This window comes from Ascaphus truei, chromosome 6 (genome assembly GCF_040206685.1).
Source record: "Ascaphus truei isolate aAscTru1 chromosome 6, aAscTru1.hap1, whole genome shotgun sequence".
Classification (NCBI taxonomy): Eukaryota; Metazoa; Chordata; class Amphibia; order Anura; family Ascaphidae; genus Ascaphus; species Ascaphus truei.
In genome coordinates, this window is record NC_134488.1 from 60070036 (window position 1) to 60092397 (window position 22362).

The following is a 22362-nucleotide window of genomic DNA, read 5'->3' on the forward strand; positions in this document are numbered from 1 at the left end:
GGAGCTTGTTCAGGTAGCTGGGTAGGTTGCACAGAAAGAATTTGAAGGCAAGATAGGAAAGGTGAACTTTGCGCCTAGACTCGAGTGATGACCAGTCTAGTTCTTTGAGCATTTCGCAGTGATGTGTGTTATAGTTGCATTGGAGAACAAAACGACAAATTGAATTGTAGAGGGTGTCAAGTTTGCTAAGGTGGGTTTGAGGTGCTGAGCCATATACTATGTCTCCATAGTCAATAATTGGCATTAGCATCTGCTGTACGATACGTTTTCTGACCAGGAGACTTAGGGAGGATTTGTTCCTGTAAAGTACCCCTTGTTTGGCATAGGTTTTGGATGTCAGGGTATCAATGTGCATTCCAACTGTTAAGTGGGAGTCAAACCATATGTATTTAAAACTAGTAACAGGAGTTAGGGTGGTGTTAGTGTTGGTTCTAATCTGGAGCTCAGTCGCTGGAAGCTTTAAAAGTTTAGTCTTGGTCCCAAATACCATTGTTACAGTTTTGTCAGTGTTTAAAAACAGTTTGTTTTGTGAAATCCAGTTTTCGAGTCTGAAAAAGTCAGACTGAAGTATGTGTTGAAGGTCAGAGAGGCTATGGCTGTGTGCATATAGAATTGTGTCATCTGCATACATGTGTATTGAGGCTGCCTTACAAGCTGTGGGAAGATCATTGATGAACACTGAGAAGAGTAGGGACCCAAGAACAGAGCCTTGCGGGACGCCACAGGTGATGTCCAGGGGGTTAGAGTTAGAGCCAGAGATGGACACATGTTGGGATCTACCTGAGAGGTAGGACTGAAACCAGTTTAAAGCATGCTTCCCTATTCCAGAGCTCTGGTGTTTGTTAAGCAGGATAGCATGATCAACAGTATCAAAAGCCTTTGCAAAATCTAGGAATACTGCATCAGTGAGTTGACCCCGTTCCATTCCACACTGGATTTCATTGCAAACTTTTAGCAGGGTAGTTACGGTAGAGTGTTTGGGGCGAAAGCCAGATTGGAATTGTCTAGGGAAATTTGTCTTGATATCTACTGTTTCTGCCATCACAGTCTCCATGGGTAATGAATTCCACATTTTAACACTCCTTACTGTAAAGAACCTTTTCCTGTGCTGCTGGTGAAATCTCCTTGCCTCCAACCTAAAGGGATGCCCCAAATCCTTGGTACTGCCCTTGGGCTGAATAGTTCTTTTGAAAGCTCCTTGTTCTGTCCCCAAATATATTTGTATATAGTTATCATATCCACTATTTGATGCTTCTTTTCTAATGTAAACAAATATAATTTAGTCAGACCTCCCATCTAGGATGGGCGAAATGTTCGCTTTAATTTTAATTCGCCGCAGATTGCCTTTCATCCGCGGATCAGTCTCAAAAAGGCAACTTAGTTTTTTTCCCCCACGACTTTAAAATCCGTCCGATGGATTTGGAATTCGAACCTGCAAACTGAATTCGAATCTGTCAACGGAATTGTTATGGGTGAAAGAGGAGTATATATTTCTTCAAAACCTGTGCAGCCGAGACTCAACAAGGGATTTTGAAGAATCCGGGCGGGCTTAAAATAAAGCAATCTAGATCAGGGGTGCGCAAACTCGGGGGCGCGGCGGATATATTCAGCGCGAGGCCTCTGTAAATTCACTTACCCGGTCTCACGTCCACGTGTCTCCATGGCGACGGGCGTCATTTGACGCCCGTCGCCATGGCATTGCGGCGGCGTCTCTTATATATATATATATATATATATATATATATATATATATATATATATATATATATACACAGGCATACCCCGCATTAACGTACGCAATGGGAACGGAGCATGTATGTAAAGCGAAAATGTACTTAAAGTGAAGCACTACCTTTTTTCCACTTATTGATGAATGTACTGTACTGCAATTTTCATATACGTGCATAACTGATGTAAATAACACATTTGTAACAGGCTCTATAGTCTCCCCGCTTGCGCACAGCTTCGGTACAGGTAGGGAGCCGGTATTGCTGTTCAGGACGTGCAGACAGACGCATGCGTGAGCTGCCGTTTGCCTATTGGGCGACATGTACTTACTCGCGAGTGTACTTAAAGTGAGTGTCCTTAAAGCGGGGTATGCCTGTATAAAGCATTTCGTTAGCCACAGAACGGTATCATCTATTTATTTTTTGATTATATATATATATATATATATATATATATGTGTGTGTGTGTATATATGTGTGTGTATATATGTATACACACACACCAGTCACTCAGAGGCACGCTTTCCTATTCAAGAAAGGATTTCCAAAGTTTCTAAACAGAATAAAAGTTTTTACGAGCAGGGGGAAGTTTTAATTTCCCATTGGATGTTGTTCTCACACAGGGTCAAACCGTTCTAGCGCTTAATGCCTAACCACTTCAGCTTTCAAACCCGTAAGCCTTCAGCTGCAGATCCCCCTCTCTTCAATGCCTTGTCTTTATTAAAACTCTCGCCGCGTTTTGTCTATCATTCACAAGGCCAGTAAAAGTCCCTGCCAAAGAAATCATTCTCCCTCCTCCCGTGTTGCTGCTGCTGCTGCCTCGTAAAAAAAAAAAAAAACGCCCGGGTCCTCTTAACCCTTTCTGCTGCCAGGGCGGGACAAAGCCTTGCAGGGCCCCTCTGGCATCAAAACGGTTAACGTCTCTGGGCTAGTGAAATGTTGCCAGAAGCAGAAGATAAGACGCTGCCAGCCCCCGCCTTTTCTCGAGTGCCTATGGTGTGGTTTTCCTCGCCATCATATTATAGCTGCTTCTGTCTGGTCTCTGATATCGGTGACGTGTTCCATGTCACTTTTTTGTAGTGATCCGAGGGCCACAACCCCTGCGGCACAGTGTGGTCAGGTGACCACTTTTGGAAGCGGTCACGTGGCCGTGGGGCGGGTGACCCTTAACCCGGAAGCGGAAGAAGAGTCTTCCTCCGCTACGTCTCTCTTCACTTCAGGTCGTGTCCTGTGTGCACATGGATCTAACATGTAAAGACTTTTCATTGGACATGACTCAGCCACTACCTCATGGGGCCCCTGGAGGGACAGACCCCATGACGTAGTGCAGGGGTGGCCAACTTCAGTCCTCAATGGCCACCAACAGGCCAAGTATTAAGGCGATCCCTGCTTCAGCAGAGGTGGCTCAGTCAAAATGACTGAGTCACTGATTGAGCCACCTGTGCTGAAGCAGCGATATCCCTAATATCTGGCCTGTGGGTGGCCCTTGAGGACTGGAGTTGGCCTCCGCTGGCGTAGTGACTACGTCTTGGAGCACCCTAAGGGTTACTATTGATGCACCATGAGTACAGGAACTCCTGAACTCTGCACAGAAGACACTAATACCTTGCTTTTTTTTACACTCCTGAAGAAATGTAACAAAGACCTCTCTCAGCTACTGCCTTAAAAGAGTAGTTTCTCCTCTGGGCTCCCCCCTCCCCCCCCCTCCCATAGAGGTGAAGCAGGGGTCCTCAGAGCTAAACAGTGTTAATTTCAGCTACAGGGACTGGTTCCTGAGATTTGTACCGGGAAAGTCACGCCCCACAATGCCTTGCAGCAGTGAATGCAAAGCATTGTGGGGAGCTAAGGTGCAGTTTGGGGCCTTACTAAGTGCACAGCCTTCACATGGACTCAGGAGCCCACTATGCGGTCTGCGATCCGCCATGAAATCTTTTTTTTGTTGCCCAACCCCTTGGAGACGCCTCACGAATCCCTAGAGGTTCCCGGACCCCATGTTGGGAATCACTGCTATAGAGAACATTGAAAGTATTTCCTAGGAGTATAGTGAGCTAATTGACCTCCCCCCCCCCCCCCCCCTGGTCCCCGGCGCTCTAGTGAGGAGGACATTACCTCTTGCTCGGAGCAGTGCCCACCCAAATGCATCTAAAAATGAGCCCAATTCATAAAAAAAAAAAAAAACAATAAATATTAAAAAGAAATCTTCCAAATACATATAACAAAATACCCCAACCCATATAAAAATACCTACAAGCCCCCCAATACATATACCCAGAGGCCTCCCAATACATAAAACAATTCCCCCAAGCCCCCCAATACATATAAAAATACAGCCTTACCTTGGGTCAAGCCTGCAGGACCTTTCCTCTCTCTGTCCCATGCTGCCGAGCTTCCACTGCGGCGCGCACCGGGGTTCTGACGTCAGTGCGCCGGAAGCTGGGCCAAGATTACTTCTGGCGCGCTGATGTCAGAGCCCCGTCGGCAGTTGAAGCTTGGCTGCGTGGGACAGAGAGAGGAAAGGTCCTGCAGGCAGCTGAGAGCCGGGGCCCGGCCTCGACCAGCAGCAGGGCCTGGCCGGAGGTCGGGGAAAAATTGCAGCGCCGGACCGCCCCAGCCAGCGGGCTGGGGACACCAACCCCGGCTGTCCCCTCCTCTCGGTGGCCCTGTCAATGGTGACTATAAAAAGTATGAGAGAGTTTACGAACACACACAGACACACCTACCTACCTGTTGGGTGACAATGATCTTCCAGGTACTGCAGTTGCAAGCCGCTTCTCCACGTTTCTCCATCACATTTTCTCATTTTCTCATTGCATTCTCCCATCTTACTTGTGGTCGTTGTCTTGGTCTTTTGAAAACCCTTGGAATCCATTCGAGTACCACCTTAGTCCAGTGATGGCTATTTCTTCTTGCGACATGTCTGGCCACTTTCTTCACCCGTGTGATGTACACTGTACATATACATTTATAAAATATGATATACAATTATAAAATATGGTACACACACACACACACACACACATACACACACACGTATATTATTGTGTGTGTGTGTGTGTGTGTATGTGTGTGAATTTGTATATGTATAAAACGGAAATAGCCGTGTTAGTCCAGTTGCGATAGTGCAAAATATATTTTTCTGCTTTCCAAACCTCCTGTTTTAGCCATAAATTCCTTCGTAACTCAATATTGGTGACCTGAAGAAGAGAGGATAACTCTCGAAAGCTTGTCCTATGGCATAAATTGGTAGTCCAAATAAAAAACGTATCGCCTAATACTGTACTATGTATATATATAAGTGTGTGTGTGTATATATATATATAGTAAGTTAGGTCAAATGTTTTTACTATATAAGGCTGGTGTTAGTTTTTCTTTTTTTCAACTTCAAATTGTAATCTCTGGTGCGACTTAAAAGGTTTTTTTTTTTTACCCCTCCCTTTGCTAAATTCCCCATCCGGACGAAGAATAAGTATTGCAGGCAGATGCCAAGAGCCGGCCTGCGTCATCCACAGCACTTTGTAAATATTCTGTTCATAGGGCTGCTAACAAGGCATCATTTATCACCTCCCCGGTGAACTGTAATGTGAGACCTGTCCTAGCTGAGGAAAGTCACGTTCTAAACCCTTCAGTGTCAGAGCGACCTGCACAATGAGTTGCCGGACCCTCTGCACAATGAGTTGCCGGACCCACTGCACAATGAGTTGCCGGACCCTCTGCACAATGAGTTGCCGGACCCTCTGCACAATGAGTTGCCGGACCCTCTGCACAATGAGTTGCCGGACACTCTGCACAATGAGTTGCCGGACACACTGCACAATGAGTTGCCGGACACTCTGCACCGATGGGGTTTAAGGTCCATAACAGGAGCTCATTGCAGACTAAGGCCTCGTCCAGGGTGCAACCGAGGGTGTCGGGAGGGCACGGCCATTACGTCATGGAGCTGGTTCGCCCTCATTGGGCAAACCGCTCAAGTGATGCGCCAGCATCAAATTTATTTGTCTCTGCGAGCAGCTTAGCGCCGTGCTCTCACGGGCACGTGCGTGTGCGTTCGCTGGACAGACTCATTGCGATCACGAGTTTGATCGCGTGTCGTGTGAGCACACAAGCGGCCTAAGGCCTTGTCCATGCTGAGAGCGAGTGCCGTGATAGCAAAGGCGATTAGTGTCCAGTGTAGTTGTGTGCGGGGGGGGGGTAATGGGTGGCCGCGCCCTCATTGGTTGAACTGCGCACGTGACCAGGTCAAGCGCTGACAAATGCAAGAGTTTGTCTCGGCAAGCAGCTGAGCGCAGAGCGATTACGGGCGCGCGCGCACTCGGGACAAACACATTGTCGCAATGTGTTTGATCGCGCTAAGCAGGAGCTCGCACGCGCGCTCCGCTTCACGCGGCCTTATGTTTAATGGGTCGTACTTATTTTTTTTAACAAAAATGTTGAAAGTTGGAACTTGGCAGTATACATTGAAACTTGTTATTTCTTACGCCAGCGGTTCTCAACTCCAGTGCTCAAGCCCCCCCATCAGGTCAGGTTTTAAGGATGTCCTAGCTTCAGCACAGGTGGCTCAATCGACTGAGCCACCTGTGCTGAAGCAGGGACTGATTGAGCCACCTGTGCTGAAGCAGGAATATCCTTTGTACATTTGTTAAGTGAATAAAGAAACAATGATGCAACCGTTTTAAATATGTTTGTAGAAATTATAACCATAGTATAATAATTAGAAAAGATCAACGTAACTGAAATAAAAGAGAATTAAATTGTGTAAGTTAATGAAAATAATTTACCATCGAATTTCAAATTAAAATAAATTACATTTTAAATGTGGTTGTGAGATCTGAGGGGCCTCGAAACTATGTGGAAACTATCCCCGCCATAATTCATATAATGTTATCTCCACCCCTCCCCTTAGCAGGCCCTGATTGAACTCATATATGGGACTTGGCACCTATGCAGTATAAGCAAGAGAAAAAGCCATTTGGGCACTGATAGAGACACTGTAAATACAGACACGCACACTGATATAGTATACAATGGTATTAATGAGCACAGCGGGTGGGATTGCTTAGCAATGCATTAGCAGCCCGGCTGCCCGTATGTAACTGGCTGCTGCCTCCTTGCTAGAGGAATGCAGGTGCGTATACCCCAGGGTCTGAGTAATGACTTGCCAACGCGAAACATACAGGGGTATTTAGCTGCGATTATTTCAAAGCCGACGTCGGTGCCTGTATCAGTCAACCAGCTCATTAGGAAAAGCTCAGAGGACGTTTGAAGGTCACCAGCTTCCAACACAGCCCTCTGTTTGAAAATGATTGTAATTAGTGGTACTGTTGAAAGCTGCATTTATGCTTAAATCCTCAGCCTCACTTAGACAGCCTTTAAATGTATTTTTTTCTTATGTGCCTGTGGTTCTTTTCACCCTAATTGCATGCTTTATTGTGAAATTTGCCTGTAGTTTTTTTTAAGTTTTGTACAAATATTAATGCAAACATGTTAAATGTGACTTTCTGTGTGTCTTACTGACCTGAATTCAGTGTCGCTGATAAACAAATAAACAAAAACAGTACTTGTTTACGTCCAGAACGCCCAAATTTAGCTAATTTCAGTCATTCAGCTCGATATCTAGAGATGTGCGAATTATTCGCAGACATTCAGCTTCGCCGTGAATATGGAGTTTATTCGCCAGGCTTGAATCTTCATGGCTCAATATCCAATCAGGCACATTCACCTCTTTAAAATATAAATATATCTATCATACACATTTTAAGTTATGGTGGGTAAAAAAGGTGACAACAAACCTCCACCGTTAGCATATAGCCAATAAAGAATATCACTTGTGAGCACATTCACAGTGCTTCCCCTGCTGCAAGGGATTCTGGGAAATGACATGCAAATGAGCACACCATGTCACCTTTTGCATGTCCTTTCCCAGAATCCCTTGCTGCAGTGGGAGCACTGTATGCTAGGTGATAATGGTGAAAGGCGGGGGTGCAGACCTGTCTAAGACATGCAAATGTGCTCACAAGTGATATTATATTGTGCAAAATATTTGCCTATTGGCTTAAGTTTTTACGGTAAGGGGTATTACGGTAAGGAGATTAGGTTTTTAGGGTAGGAGGTAGCGTTAGTATTAGGGGTAAGGTTAGGGGCTCACATTGGTGGCCAAGCGGGCAGCGGAGAAATGTCCCAGCGGTGAGGAGAGTGGAGGCTGAACGCCGACCGCGACTTCCAAATATCCTAGAGCGCAAGGCGGGGACTTAAAGTTACGTGAGTTAAGTTAGACCAAGACTTGCCGTTACTCACATGCAGACCCTGATATAGGGCTTTTAGAGAGAGGGACGAGGGGTATCTCTCTCTCGTTCTATGTAGCGAGGCTAAACGTTTATTCCTTTTACACAACTTATTGTAATAGGCTTCCTTTGCAAGAGTCAATCACCCTTAAAGTAACTGTTTTAGTCTATTTCTACCTGTAAATGAATCTGCTTCGCTTCTTGTTGGATAATATATATATATATATATATATATATATATATTTATATAATATATTATATATATATATATATATATAAAAATAAACATTTGAACCCTAGGAGTGACTGTACAGTTAGCCGATTTTTCCGGGATTTCCAGGAATAAGGAAGCCGGAAACATTGTGAGCCAAACATCCTTTTATCATAGAAGAGGCGATTTATACTAACCCTGTTAACTTATTTTAAATTAGTTTAAATAATACTTAAAGGCAGGCTACACCCGGCCTTAAACTTGGGCTCAAAATGTTACAGAAAGTATGTGCACTGTACATTAACCACTGCAAAAGTAAAGCTAAAAGATCACATTTGTTTAGTAGGATTATAATTATATATGTATAGCAATTAAAAAGATCACTTTTGAACACATTCACATGTCTTAGACAGGTCTGCAGCCCTGCCTTTCACCATTATCACCTAGCATACAGTGCTTCCACTGCAGCAAGGGATTCTGGGAAATGACATGCAAATGAGCACACCGTTTCACCTTTTGCCTGAAATCCATTCACAGTATGCTGGGGATAATGGTGATAGGCAGGGTTGCAGACCTGTCTAAGACATGTGAATGTGTTCATAAGTGATCTTTTAATTGCTATATGCTAATGGTGGAGTTTACTGGTCAACCTTTTTCACCCAACATAACTTAAAATGTGTATGATTGAGTCACACACTCACACACTCACACACACTCTCCCCTCCGCCCCCAAGGATTGCACACCTCTTCTTCCCCCCCTAATTTTCCGTTGCCCCGTACATACATAACAATATATATAACCATGTGTGCTTCTGTGTACACATGTGCGCACATATATAATGTGCTGCAGGCCCCTCTGGCTGTAAAAGGGTTAAGGGACGGGTTGGCACCGTGACATTGTATTTGCGATGACAGCGTACGGTAAAGGTCTCCTGTTTCCCGTCCCTGCAGATTACTTGGCAAATCACGGGCGCCTCAACGAGTCGGAGGCCAGGAGGAAATTCTGGCAGATCCTCTCGGCCGTGGAATACTGCCACAGTCGGAAAATTGTGCACCGCGACCTCAAGGCTGAGAACCTCCTGCTGGACAGTCACATGAACATCAAGATAGCAGGTAACGTGTCACCTCTTATACGGACTCTGCAAGGCCATTGAACAGCTCCAACCGTACCAAACGGGAAAGTGGGCTAATCACAGGGGTATGTTTAGCGGTTAAATAGAAGCTGACTGGCACCACTCTTGCAATCCGGTTCTTTTTTTTTATTATTTACTTTGTGTCTCTGTAGTGACTAATGTTTTCTATACCTAATCTCTTTAGTGATGAGGTTGGTTGTGAACGGTTGTATAGGAAAGTTGTGGTTTTCTTCCTCCTTTCACTGTGCTGTTGGGCTAAAGGTGGCAGCTTAATGATGTAACCGCTCTTATCCCGGCTCCATGGGTCACATCAAAAGGATCTCTAAAAAAAAAAATGACTTGCTCCGCCACTTTCCTTTTGGGTTGTCGCATTGGCCGGGGTGTGTCTGAAAACGGTGGGGGGGGGGGGGGGAAATGGCGCCAGGTACCCGTAAACATTTTACTGCACAAAAATGAAAATCCCGTTCACAGAGCAGGTTGCCAAAATAAAAGTGTGTACATTACAGGAAGATATTCATCCTCTGCTAGATCACGGAGCTCACTCAGAGAAGGCACATGCTTGGGAGATACAGCTCAACCTCGTTATAACGCCATCCGCTACAACGCGAATCTGCTTATAACGCGAGGCAAGCGTGGCTCCCAATTTTCGTATTTCTGAATACTTTACAACACGATTATTGGTGTCTTAAATACTTTATTGTACAATGCATACAATTGTACATTATTTCTAACACTTTCCACTTATAGCGCAATGTGATTCTTTGGACCCCAAGCCCAGCGTTATAATGGGGATGAGCTGTATCAGGATTGGTGTCCAAGTGCTATTCTGTAAGGGCCTACCTATGCACAGCCCTATATGTATCCCGTTCCTTTGGACAAGAAGCTTTGTGCATATGCCTGTTCTAGATTCCTTTAAATAGGCACTTCTGAAGTATCGTACGTCTTCCCGATGCCTTTGAACCAGGATCTTCTTAGTAATCTGTGTCCTACTATTTTCTATTCTATCTCAATAGGGACTTCATCCAGATCCCTGATATCTGTGGATGCAAGTTCAGAATAATACGCTAATAAAATAACCCCCTAGGAGTTTGACTACTACATAACTGTATATACTACAACTGAACTCCAAATTAACTGCAATCTTCTTCTCTTACAAGGTCTTCTATAACTTTCTGTCCCTTCAAGAATATTCTAGGTTGACGGAAGGGGGTGTTTCAGACGACAGTAATATTTTAACGCTCTATGATACTTGAGACCCATTTAACCCCATAGGAGCCAATTACGAGGGCTTGGTACATTTTGGTTTAAAGAGATAAAGTGGAAGGTCTACAACTACCCCCTCCCAGGTATAATTTTTTTAAGAATAAAATCACTGAGCAGGGAAAAATCTGGAGAGGTGAAAACTGATATCCTGCCGCACAGTATAAAAATATTTAAAAAATATAAAATATGCAATGCAGGGGGAACTGCCCCTATAATAAAACATGCCACTGCCATTCGTTCACGTTGGTAATAGGATGGATGATTACTCACGTATGCAGCACACCTGCTAATAATTTGCCCATCACCTTCTACATTCCACCGAGGTCATTCAGAGCCTCACTTCAGAACTAGTGACGCTGTCGCAGAGGGACTTTAGCAGCCAGTGATCGCGCGGTCATCGTGAAGGTGCTAAATAGCATTACGACTTCTATGCCAGTTCTCACGGGGAGGTGTAAATTGCCTTGGTCGGGTGTAGAGCAATGGAAGGTGTATCCCTCGTGCCCTGCCCATCTCAGCTGTCAGTTCTGTACTATGAGACAATACTTGTAGCTTTTTTATTTTTTAAAGCAATTCTGAATGACATTTTTAATGTATTATAGCGAATCTTCGCCGATCGATCACAGAAGAGCGGATTGATCGGCAATAAGCTACGTCCTTATCACTGTGTGGATTGTATTGATGTCCATATTATAAAAGGGGGGGGGGAATTTAAAATAAAATGGCAGTACGAACTTCTGCTTTAAATGTATCCAAATGGTTTTGGGGTGTAACCACAATACGTCCCTAATATGTTTAGTGGTCAGGCGGTTTGTGATCTCTTGTGCACACTCCACACTTTTGTGTAATGTAACCGTGGTGCCATCATTAGCTTAATGGATAATCGGAAAGGACAAAATATTACGTCAAGGGTGTTTAATCCATTGATACCTTGTATATATGCACGCACACACACACACACACACACACACACACACACACACACACACACACACACACACACACACACACACACACACACACACACACACACATTTGAAATGCAATATATGAACACAGGGAGGTACGCAGTGCTTCTCAGTACATTCCATACTCAAAACTAAGCTATTTCAAATCAATTCTGTGTGACCCCTGAGATTAAAAGGTCACATGCCTTTCTATCCAGAGGACTTTTCTTAACCCTTCCCATTCTGGCTTCAAATCGAAACTTTCCCAAAGTTGCCTTTTTCGTAGACCGTTGTTTTACATAACGGGCAGGGGTGTAGTGCCCCTAAAAGTAGAGAAATCGGAGCCTTACAGTGTCAACATTATATAACCGTATATAAGAACGTGTGTGTGTGTGTGTGTGTGTGCGCTAATCTGTGTGAATCATTGTGTACAGATGTAGCAAATTGTATTGCACTTGCTCATAACAGAATATCGTGTGCTTGGATTTTTCCATTGAATTTAATGGCAGTGATACTGCAGGATATCACAGAATATGCCCCAAAACACGCCGGCTGGTGCAATAACCCTGGCTACATCTGTGTATCAGCTTGTATGTTTAGACGGTGTGTTAATGAATTGGTGCTGTGGGGTTCAAAAGTAGGCGTTGCTGGTATTAGGGGGTACACAGGTTTAATTCATTGGGCACCCAAGTCATAAGGTGGAGCATGTCAAGGGCCCCCTGGACCTACCATGGGAGTGGCCAACTACAGTCCTCAAGGGCCACCAACAGGTCAGGTTTTAAGAATATCCCTGCTTCAGCACAGGTGGCTTAATCAGAGGCTCAGTCTTTGAGTCATTTAATCAGTACACCTGCTCTTTGCCACTGATTGAGCCACCTGTGCTGAAGCAGGGATATGCTGAAAACCTGAGCTATGGGTGGCCCTTGAGGACTGGAGTTGGCCACAGTAGCTACGACATGGGCTGTTTGTGCGTTTGCCGGGAGAGACCGCATTCAGCGCTGAACGGGACCTGACCGGATGACATCACGATCCCAAGGAGCGATCACATGATCACGGCAGCGGCCCCTCCAGCACTCAAAGGGTTGAACAGAAGAGGGCAAAGGACAGCGACGCTAAAAAGTTACCTGTGGCTCGATGGGGCAAACGCATCAGATAAAGATTGTTAAAAACCCCCATGGAATTAGAAAATGATTTCAAAAGACTTCTACTTGACCGATTTTTTTTAATTTTTTTTAATTGGACCCATTAAACGTCTTTAATTTACTTTGGCAGGACTGCCCCTTTATTATATTACCAATGTTTTGTAGTTGAATATTTTTTTCTTATACAGCGCTGCACTTCGAATGTTGTACACTGTGTCGTGCCCCAAAGAGCTTACAATCTAATTTTGGTTCCTGAGGCACAGGGAGATGAGGTGACTTGCCCAAGGTCACAAGGAGAGGTGACACTAGAATTGAAATGGTGTTCGTCCTGTTTAAAGGCAGTGACACTACCCCGGAGCGACTCCCTTCAGCCTCCGACAGACCGGGCGTCGTATGCCTAAGTGCTTTCAGTGTCTCACAGATGCAGTAAATGTAGCGGAGTGGAACTGCGACTTTAACACCCGCCTTGGCTCTGCCTGACTCACATGATGGCGCGCGGTGGCGTGTAAACATTCCCAGAGATGAAAGTCACCTGTACATACTATGTAATTAGAGTCGGCAGAGCCACCTTAACCCTTTCATGGGCCAGAGGAAATGGCAATCAGTGGCACTGCAGCGGAAAAGGTTAAAGGGACGCATAGCAGCCGGCTCACCCCAGATCAAAAGTGGCACCAAGCGTAAGCGCAAGTAATTTTTTTGGTGAACATCTTTTAAATTTCAAATTTTGCGAACTTTTCATAAGTGACGGCCCTTAAATCTTTTTGGGAGTTTTACCAGAATTGAGCAGAATTTTCAATACGTAGAGGAGCACGTGACCGGACTGTTATTGTTAGACGCGTTTTTCTTTTTGTGATAAAACCATTTATCAAAAGACAAGAGGGTGAATGCTGCCTGGTTGGTGACATTCAGCGAGTATTTTGCACATCTCTGTGAATCGATGATCCAGTCCACGTTTTGCTGGTGTGCGGCTGCCCATGGTATAATAGAGTAAGATCTGAACTGGATCTTTAGTACACCAGGAGTGTGTTTGCAGACAGACTAATGACAGTGGTATATAGGAAGGGGTCTACAGCAGAGGTGCTCAACTCCAGTCTCCAAGACCCCCAACAGGTCAGGTTTTAAGGATATCCCAGCTTCAGCATAGGGTGGTACAGTTGAAGACTGAGACACTGATTGAGCCACCTGTGCTGAAGCTGGGATATCCTTAAACCTGACCTGTTGGGGGGGGGGGGGCGAGGACTGGAGATGAGCACCTCTGGCCTACAGCCCCTCATTCCCGTTGGACGTTTGGTCACGGCCATTACTTCCATTTGGGGCTATTGCCTACACAGGGGTACAAGTAGGAACTCGACAGGTACCTCTCACACCCTGTACTGGTAATGCGCTCACCGGCCATGATTTGCTTTGCCACCGTTTTGATCGAAGTCACCAAAGAGTCCATATAAAATAGCAATATATATATAGATTACATAGTGACACAGTAGATGAGGTTGAGAATAGACATACGTCCATCAAGTGCAACCTATGCTAAATTTAGATGACAGATACTTTATCCTATATTTGTACTTACAGTATATATTGATCCAGAGGAAGGCAAGCAAAACCCCAGTGACAGATCATCCAATTATATCTCATAAAGGGATAAATCTAAACACGCAAGAGCCTAGATAAATGCAACTTGGGATGCCCCAACTTCTATGGGAACAAATGCAACACAAAAGAATAATGGTGGGTGCTGCAAGCAGAAAACAACTAGTCAAGGTAACTGCATGTGGAACAGAAGGAAAGCTGAGCACACCAAAGGGCAATGAATATTAAAAGTTCATTTTATTGACTGATTACAGTCACAAACCATCCGACGTTTCGGTGTACAAACACCTTCTTCAGGGTCCCTTCCTGAAGAAGGTATTTGTACACCGAAACGTCGGATGGTTTGTGACTGTAATCAGTCAATAAAATGAACTTTTAATATTCATTGCCCTTTGGTGTGCTCATCTCATAAAGGGGAAAATGTATTCCTTCCTGACGCCAAATATTGGCAATCAGATTACTACCTGGATCAACATCCTTCCCATGTTTACTTATTTGGTATATTCCTGTATACCTTTCCTTTCTAAAAAGATGTCCAACCTTTTTTGAACATATCTATTGTATCTGCCATCACAATCTCCATGGATAATGAATTCCACATTTTAACTGCCCTTACTGTAAAGCAGGTTTGCGCAAACTTTTGCCGCTGCCCCCCCCCTGCCTGCTGCCCCCAGTGCTTGCATGTCCCTTACCTCCATTATCTGCATTACGTGACTCCGCGGCATCATTTGATCCCGCGTTGCCATAGCATTGCTTCAGCAGCCGTTTGAATCTCGGTAAGGAATAGGTTGCAGAGGCCTCACGTGATCCCCCGGCATTTAATTTAAATGCCGTGGGAAAGAGCGTCGGGCCTCTGCAACCACCGCGCCCCCCTCCAGAAATCTCCCGCCCCCAGTTTGCGCACCGCTGCTGTAAATAACGCTTTCCTTTGTTGCTGGTGAAATCTCCTTTCCCCCAACCTTAAGGGATGACACTGAGTCCATGGTACTGCCCGTGGGATGAATAGTTCTTTTGAAAGCTCCTTGTACTGTCCCCAGATATATTTGTATATAGTTATCATATCATATCCCCCCTTAGACGCCTTTTTCCTAATGTAAATAAATCAAAAGATATATATATATATATATATATATATATATATATATATATATATATATATATGCGAGAGAGAGAATGGAAATATTACTAATATGCTCATTTGCATGTCTTAGGTTTGCAACCCTGACTTTCACCATTATCACCCAGCATGCAGTGCTCCCACTGCAGCAAGGGATTCTGGGAAATGACATGCAAATGAGCACACAATGTGTCACCTTTTGCGTGGAATATCCATTCACATGGAACCCATGTAAGCAAATGCAATGCTCACACAGCTTTTAAGCACAGCACGGGATTAGATGCAAAGCTAGTCAAACCACTCACAGTCATGTTTCAACCTTAATGGGTCTCATCAGTTGGTTTCAGACCTGTCGTGTGTGTGTGTTTTATTTTTAATTATTATTTTTCTAATAGCCCCGCAACACTTTATTTTTTAACCGCTTGCGTGCCACGGCTCCTCCGGCACACTGCGATCATGTAATCGCTCCTCGGGACGACCTCACTGACGACGCGAGCAGAAGAGGCGCTATTCCCGGGCCGCTCCGATGGCTTTGCAGCTCACCACAAGGGCCGCAGAACGGGAACCCCACCTAGAAAACCAGCAACATTCCCATGACGTTGCTACCAAATCACTGGGGGGCTCCTGGAGTTCAGGACCCTCATGACAGGGTTAAAGTTTGACTGAATTCCCGGAAAGCGAAAGTAGCGGAAATGATGCACACCCGCGGGGGCCGCTGTCTTTCAGCATTAAGCGAATCGGACGGGGAGATCGCCGCAAAGTTTGCCTAAAAACTGTGCACCTCTTTACAGTGTAGCGCTGTGCGTCATAACATGTCCATGCAAAGGCCTTACCCACCGCAAAGGCAGCCATTTCTTCTGTATTCTCACCCACGGTTACTCAATGCAAAGCATATGAAAAATAATACAGGTAAAGGGGGCAGTCCCTCTTAGGACAAAATGAACTAAAGATAACGGTATGTTTATTCCGTGAACACGTTGTGTTATTTAAATGAACAATAATAGTTATTTTTAAATCTTTTTTTTTTTTTTAATCTTCCATGTTTTCCGTGGTGAATAAAAATCTTGGCAGGGTTTTGACCAACTTTATCTACTTTCTTTTGATGGGAGGACTGTATCTCTGTCCTCAAAACCAGAGGTGGATGGTCTTTGCTTGACCAACGATGGCTTCAGAATTCCTGTACAAACAGATCAATCGGCATAGCAGAATTCAGCGGACCCAGAGAAAAGGGAAACCTGTTCATTTTTTGACTGTGGGTAAATACCTAAAACAGATTATAAACAGCTGAAAAATATTTAATCTTTCTAAGGAAGCTAATTACACTGATCATAAAAGAGCTACACGAGACTGCCCTTATCAAGCAAGGTACAGATGGGGTTGATAATGACATACTGAATTACCTTTACGAATTAAAAGCGCTGACCACTGCTTCTGTGCAGCACAGGTAACGTTAATAACGATAAGCCTTATTTGACGCAGTCTGCGCAATCTGTCGGACCCCCTTTGTGATAAGGGAAACGCAATGGCAGCTGATAAGGGGAAGGTAGGAGAGATTGTCTGGGAAGAGACAGCTGATAAGGGGAAGGTAGGAGATATTGTCTGAGAAGACGCAGCTGATAAAGGGAAGGTAGGAGAAATAGTCTGGGAAGAGGCAGCTGATAAGGGGAAGGTAGGAGAAATAGTCTGGGAAGAGGCAGCTGATAAGGGGAAGGTAGGAGAGATTGCCTGAGAAGAGGCAGCTGATAAGGGGAAGGTAGGAGAGATTTGTCTGGGAAGAGGCAGCTGATAAGGGGAAGGTAGGAGAGATTGACTGGGAAGAGACAGCTGATAAGGGGAAGGTAGGAGAGATTGTCTGGGAAGAGGCAGCTGATAAGGGGAAGCTAGGAGAGATTGCATGGGAAGAGGCAACTGATAAGGGGAAGGTAGGAGAGATTGTCAGGGAAGAGACCGCTGATAAGGGGAAGGTAGGAGAGATTGCCTGGGAAGAGGCAGCTGATAAGGGGAAGGTATAAGAGATTGCCTTGGAAGAGGCAGCTGATAAGGGGAAGGTAGGAGATTTGTCTGGGAAGAGGCAGCTGATAAGGGGAAGGTAGGAGAGATTTGTCTGGTAAGAGGCAGCTGATAAGGGGAAGGTAGGAGAGATTTGTCTGGGAAGAGGCAGCTGATAAGGGGAAGGTAGGAGAGATTTGTCTGGGAAGAGGCAGCTGATAAGGGGAAGGTAGGAGAGATTGCCTGGGAAGAGGCAGCTGATAAGGGGAAGGCAGGAGAGATTGCCTGGGAAGGCTAATTGTCAGCGCTGACCCAATTCATGCCCTGAATATCAATGAGCCGTCGCTGACGTCAATGAAAAGCTAGCTAGCCGTCAGTCAGCCAGACGGAGCCAGCAATGCCACGGAGCTGCAGGAGAGAGACAGTTCCATTCACCTGATTTCACTCCTAGCTGTGCGGGTGCTGCTGTGTAGAGAGGTTCCGAGTATGATTGCACGCTGACAAAGCCTCTGTTAGACCAAAGGCTAGCAGCCTGTGGCCTTTGTTGTTGGTAAAGCGTTACCATGGACAGGCCATGACGTACAGCAGAATCACTTAACAAAAAATTATACTGTCAATATTTTTGTTTTTCATCTAATTCTCATTCCTTGATCCTTTCATAGATTGTCTAATTTTTCTGGGGTTTTTTGCAAGAGAGACTTGCAACGCAATGCAGAGGAATGTTTGATCTCAAGCTGGAGGGTGGGGAGAATCAGGGGAGATTTGAGAAAGAGTAGTGGATCCATGGAACAGCGTCCCAGCAGAGTCGATGCAGTTCATGCAGTAAAGGAACTTAAAAGTGTCTTATGATAGACCCAAGGGAAGAACCCAGCAATCAAATGGGTTCTGAGGCTTCACCACTTGTAGGATAAGTGGGCAGACTGGGTAATCCTAGTGGTTCTTATAGTATATTCTGACAATTTTAGAGATCATATTGTACTGTATCTTTTTATAGTGCCGGCCATGTATGCTTCGTTTCACTAAGATAATATACATTATATAGGGGAAAATATTACAGAAAGCAACAAAGTAAATCTTGTTGCGTAGAAGCCCCTGCCCTGAAGATTACAATCTAAATACTGTGTTGGGAGACATATTGTAGAGGCAGGAGTATATGGAAGTGCATGTTTTATAGGGCAAGGTTAAGAGGGTTCATGTATATGCATTGGGTTATAGTGTCATGGTCTAGCGCTATGGAAATGCTTGATGGTAAAGGTAACTTTTCAGGCGTGTCTTGAAGATGGAGAAAGAAAGAGAGTTTGAGGAACATGGAGAGGAAGTGCCCCAGGGGTAGTGGGTAGTATGAGCGTGATTTCAGGTATCATAGAGCAGTGGAGAAGCATGGAACAGAGGGAAGATGGGACAGAGAAGTGGAGAGACATGGAACAGAGAGAAGATGGGACAGAGAAGTGGAGAGAAGATGGGACAGAGAAGTGGAGAGAAGATGGGACAGAGAAGTGGAGAGAAGATGGGACAGAGAAGTGGAGAGAAGATGGGACAGAGAAGTGGAGAGAAGATGGGACAGAGAAGTGGAGAGAAGATGGGACAGAGCAGTGGAGAGACATGGAACAGAGGGAAGAGAGCCTAGACCAGTGGTTCCCATTCTATTTAACCTTTTAGTGGCAGAGCTTCAGCAGTGATGACATGACCACCACCTCCTCCCAGCTGATGGAAACCGAAGTATTGGGGGGCTCCATTGGACCATTTAGCCCGATCGTCCCTTAGAAAACGAGCGTTTATGCCGTGACGTACCTGGCATGTCAACAGGGCCTCTGGCGCACATTATAAGATACATTATAAGAGCATGCAAAAAGGTTACAGTGCTTGTTTTGCCATTGTGACCCCCTATTCTATAATCAGTGAAAAGAAAGATGTCCGACCTAGACTTCTGTATCTCCCAGTGTCATTGCCCCCCCACCCCCAGCTTGGGAAACATGGTTCTAGACATGGATACATAGTTTGTTCTGTGGCTTAGAGATATCCCTGCTCCAGTGCTGACCTCCTTCTGATGTAATGACTTGGAGCGGTTACAGCTGCACTCATGTGAGGCTGTTAATCGCATGTCCTATGGTTAATCTTGTGACTGCTGGCAGGTCAGCAGTATAATGTAAACAGCTCACCTACCTCATACTAACAGCGTTGCCAGGCAAGTTACTGTAACATTGCACTGTGCAGAAAGCTTTGCACACATTATAGCGGCGTCTGAAGCCCCTGTCACACTTATTGCACTGCAGGGGCATCTTTCTTAACCACAAATAGATTTTAGATCATATTTTTATGCTTTACAACCCTATTTAAAAAATCTTTTTAAAGCAGCAATCTGCGTTGGTCACAATTATTTTTTTATTTTTTATTTTATTTATTTTTTACTTTTTATTATTACTTACATTAAGAGATCCCTTTTTGCCCTCTCCATTGTTGGTTTTTATGCTCTGTTCAGAAGATATAAGCGTTTGAAATATTAAGTGTCGGGGAGGTTAAAATGGAGTCCTCCCCAGGGCCCAATGCAGTCAAAATGTTACTACGGTGATCTCAGAAGCTAGATATTAGGAGATTTCTAACACTAACAACACTTTTTTATGAAGTGAAACTTCTTTGCTTGCACCTAGTAAAACTTCACGGCACAAATCTCCTTCCTGGAGATGGAAGTGTGTAACGGAAGTGACGTCATCGGACTGTGTTGGCCGCGCAGGTGCGGCCATCGCCGCATGCGCAGAAGGGGACGCCAGCGCACGCTCAGAGCCGGGCAGACACACACACACGCTGAATAACTGATATAGAGTTCCCGCAGTAATAAGAACGTTTCCAAAGAGAGACCATGTGAAAGTTGTACAATTGGACAATTTCCACTGCTATCAGATGGAGAAAGGAAGAAAGTAGCTGCAGCATCCAGCTATACAACATGGAAAATATACAATAAACGTAGAACACCCAGTACACGAGTACATAATCCATCCCAGAGCCTGAGCTCGTTCCCACCACACAGAGACTGTACAATAATATACACAATTTCACTGACAAAAGACACTTAAAATGCGCGTGCTTGGCACACATACCCTTTTTTTTTTTTTAAGAGTGGACATGGTTAGAGGGCAAAATATTAATATTATAGGAGTTAAGCTCATTGGGGTGGATTTCTGCTTCAAAGTTGATTGAGCAGAACTTGGCAGCCGTTAACACAGGGTAAGGTTGTCATAGTCATGTGAAGTTGGATTTCTGCTCAGCCAGCGTGTGTATCGGAGCTGATAACAGTCGTGTCAAATCAGCCTAATTATATAAATGGCTTTTCCGAGTTTGAGGTGCAGGGGCTCAGTGTTACCGCAGAAATGCCCTAATTAACGTGATAAAACCTCGCTCGGTACAGAAAATATCCCCAGAAATAACCTCGTACAGTATCCGCACAGGAAGGGAATGGAGAGATCACGGGGACTTGAGACGGGCATGCTACAGCCTTTTAGATGCCTAAGGGCTGTTCTGTAGTGGGTGCGCTTGCTGCGCCGTGCGCGCACGGCAATTATAGTTGGCTGTGGTTAGTCTGCCTTTCTATAATAGGGCCGCGTGCGCACGCACGCAGTGAGCGTGGAGCTGGCCGACGGGGGGAAGATAAGGAAAAGAAAGATTTTGCGCCGCTGAAGTGTGTGTGTGTGTGTGTGTGTGTGTGTGTGTGTGTGTGTGTGTGTGTGTGTGTGTGTGTGTGTGTGCGCACAATGTTAATAAATATTTTATTCTTACCTACGTGTCTTTTTTTTAAATAATAATAAATTACAAATATACACATATACATACATACATACATCAGGTATACACACACACACACACACACACACACACACACACACACACACACTCACACAACCTGTCGCTCCCGGCAGCACAGACCACCATACACACAAAAAGTGTGCGTCACGTGCACGCGCGTTCGCACAGGCACGCACGCGTGCACGGCCGCACACAGTATATTACGGGCCTAATACAGCCTTTATAATCTTCATGTCATCATGTGAACCAATAGCTGCTCAGATTAGATGCTGTGTCGCACCATTTACATTGCACACTACACCATGTACAAGGCACACCTCTTAGGCTGCGCTTATAGTGCCGGCGACAGCGACGTGCCAAAGCAAATGCATTGCCGACGGATTGGTTGCGATCGCTGGAAGTCGTCTCTTTGATTTTCCAGTGACCGTCGCCGTCACTATAAGCGTAGCCTTAGATTGTCCACAATGTTTAGAATGTGTGGAATAAGCCAATATTATATCAAGCTTTGTCCATATACAGCCCAGTGATGTCCCTGCTGTTCTCTGCAGCTTCACTCCCCTTCCCAGCAATTACAGATGCTTATTATGTCATATGGGAAGGTCAGCGGGGTCATGATACAGCACGGAGATCATACTGCACACTGCATAGAGTCATCATACTGTATATACGGGGAGCGAGGAGGGAACATCACACACTGAAAACTGGGGGCTCATTGTCACAGTAATAATATTTATTGGGAAAATATACATTGTGTGTGTGTGTGTGTGTGTGTGTGTGTGTGTGTGTGTGTGTGTGTGTGTATATATGTGTATATATATATATATATATATATATATATAGTTTATTTGTAAAGCACCAACATATTTCGTCGCGCAGTACTGTGTGTGTGTGTGTGTGTGTGTGTGTGTGTGTGTGTGTGTGTGTGTGTGTGTGTGTGTGTGTGTGTGTGTGTGTGTGTGTGTGTGTGTGTGTGTGTATATATATATATATATATGAGTGAAAAAGAGAAAAAGTAACCCGTAAGGGAGCACTCAGGTATGCAATTGATGTATTTAGTTTATTTAATTTGACACAGTGCAAAAAGGGATAGATAAACAGTAAATGATTAAAAACACTTAAAAAATAGACATGGACCCCTGTCACGGGTGCTACCCTTAAATACAAGTGAAC

At 44.8% G+C, this 22362-nt stretch overlaps 1 protein-coding gene across 1 annotated transcript in view; it reads left to right on the forward strand.

Moving 5' to 3' along the window:
* SIK2 (salt inducible kinase 2) overlaps positions 1–22362 on the forward strand; it is a 163768-nt gene that overhangs the window by 77302 nt on the left and 64104 nt on the right. Inside the window, exon 4 of the mRNA XM_075604404.1 lies at positions 9168–9329. Coding sequence (XP_075460519.1) covers positions 9168–9329 — 162 coding nt within the window. The remainder of the gene's footprint in view (positions 1–9167; positions 9330–22362) is intronic.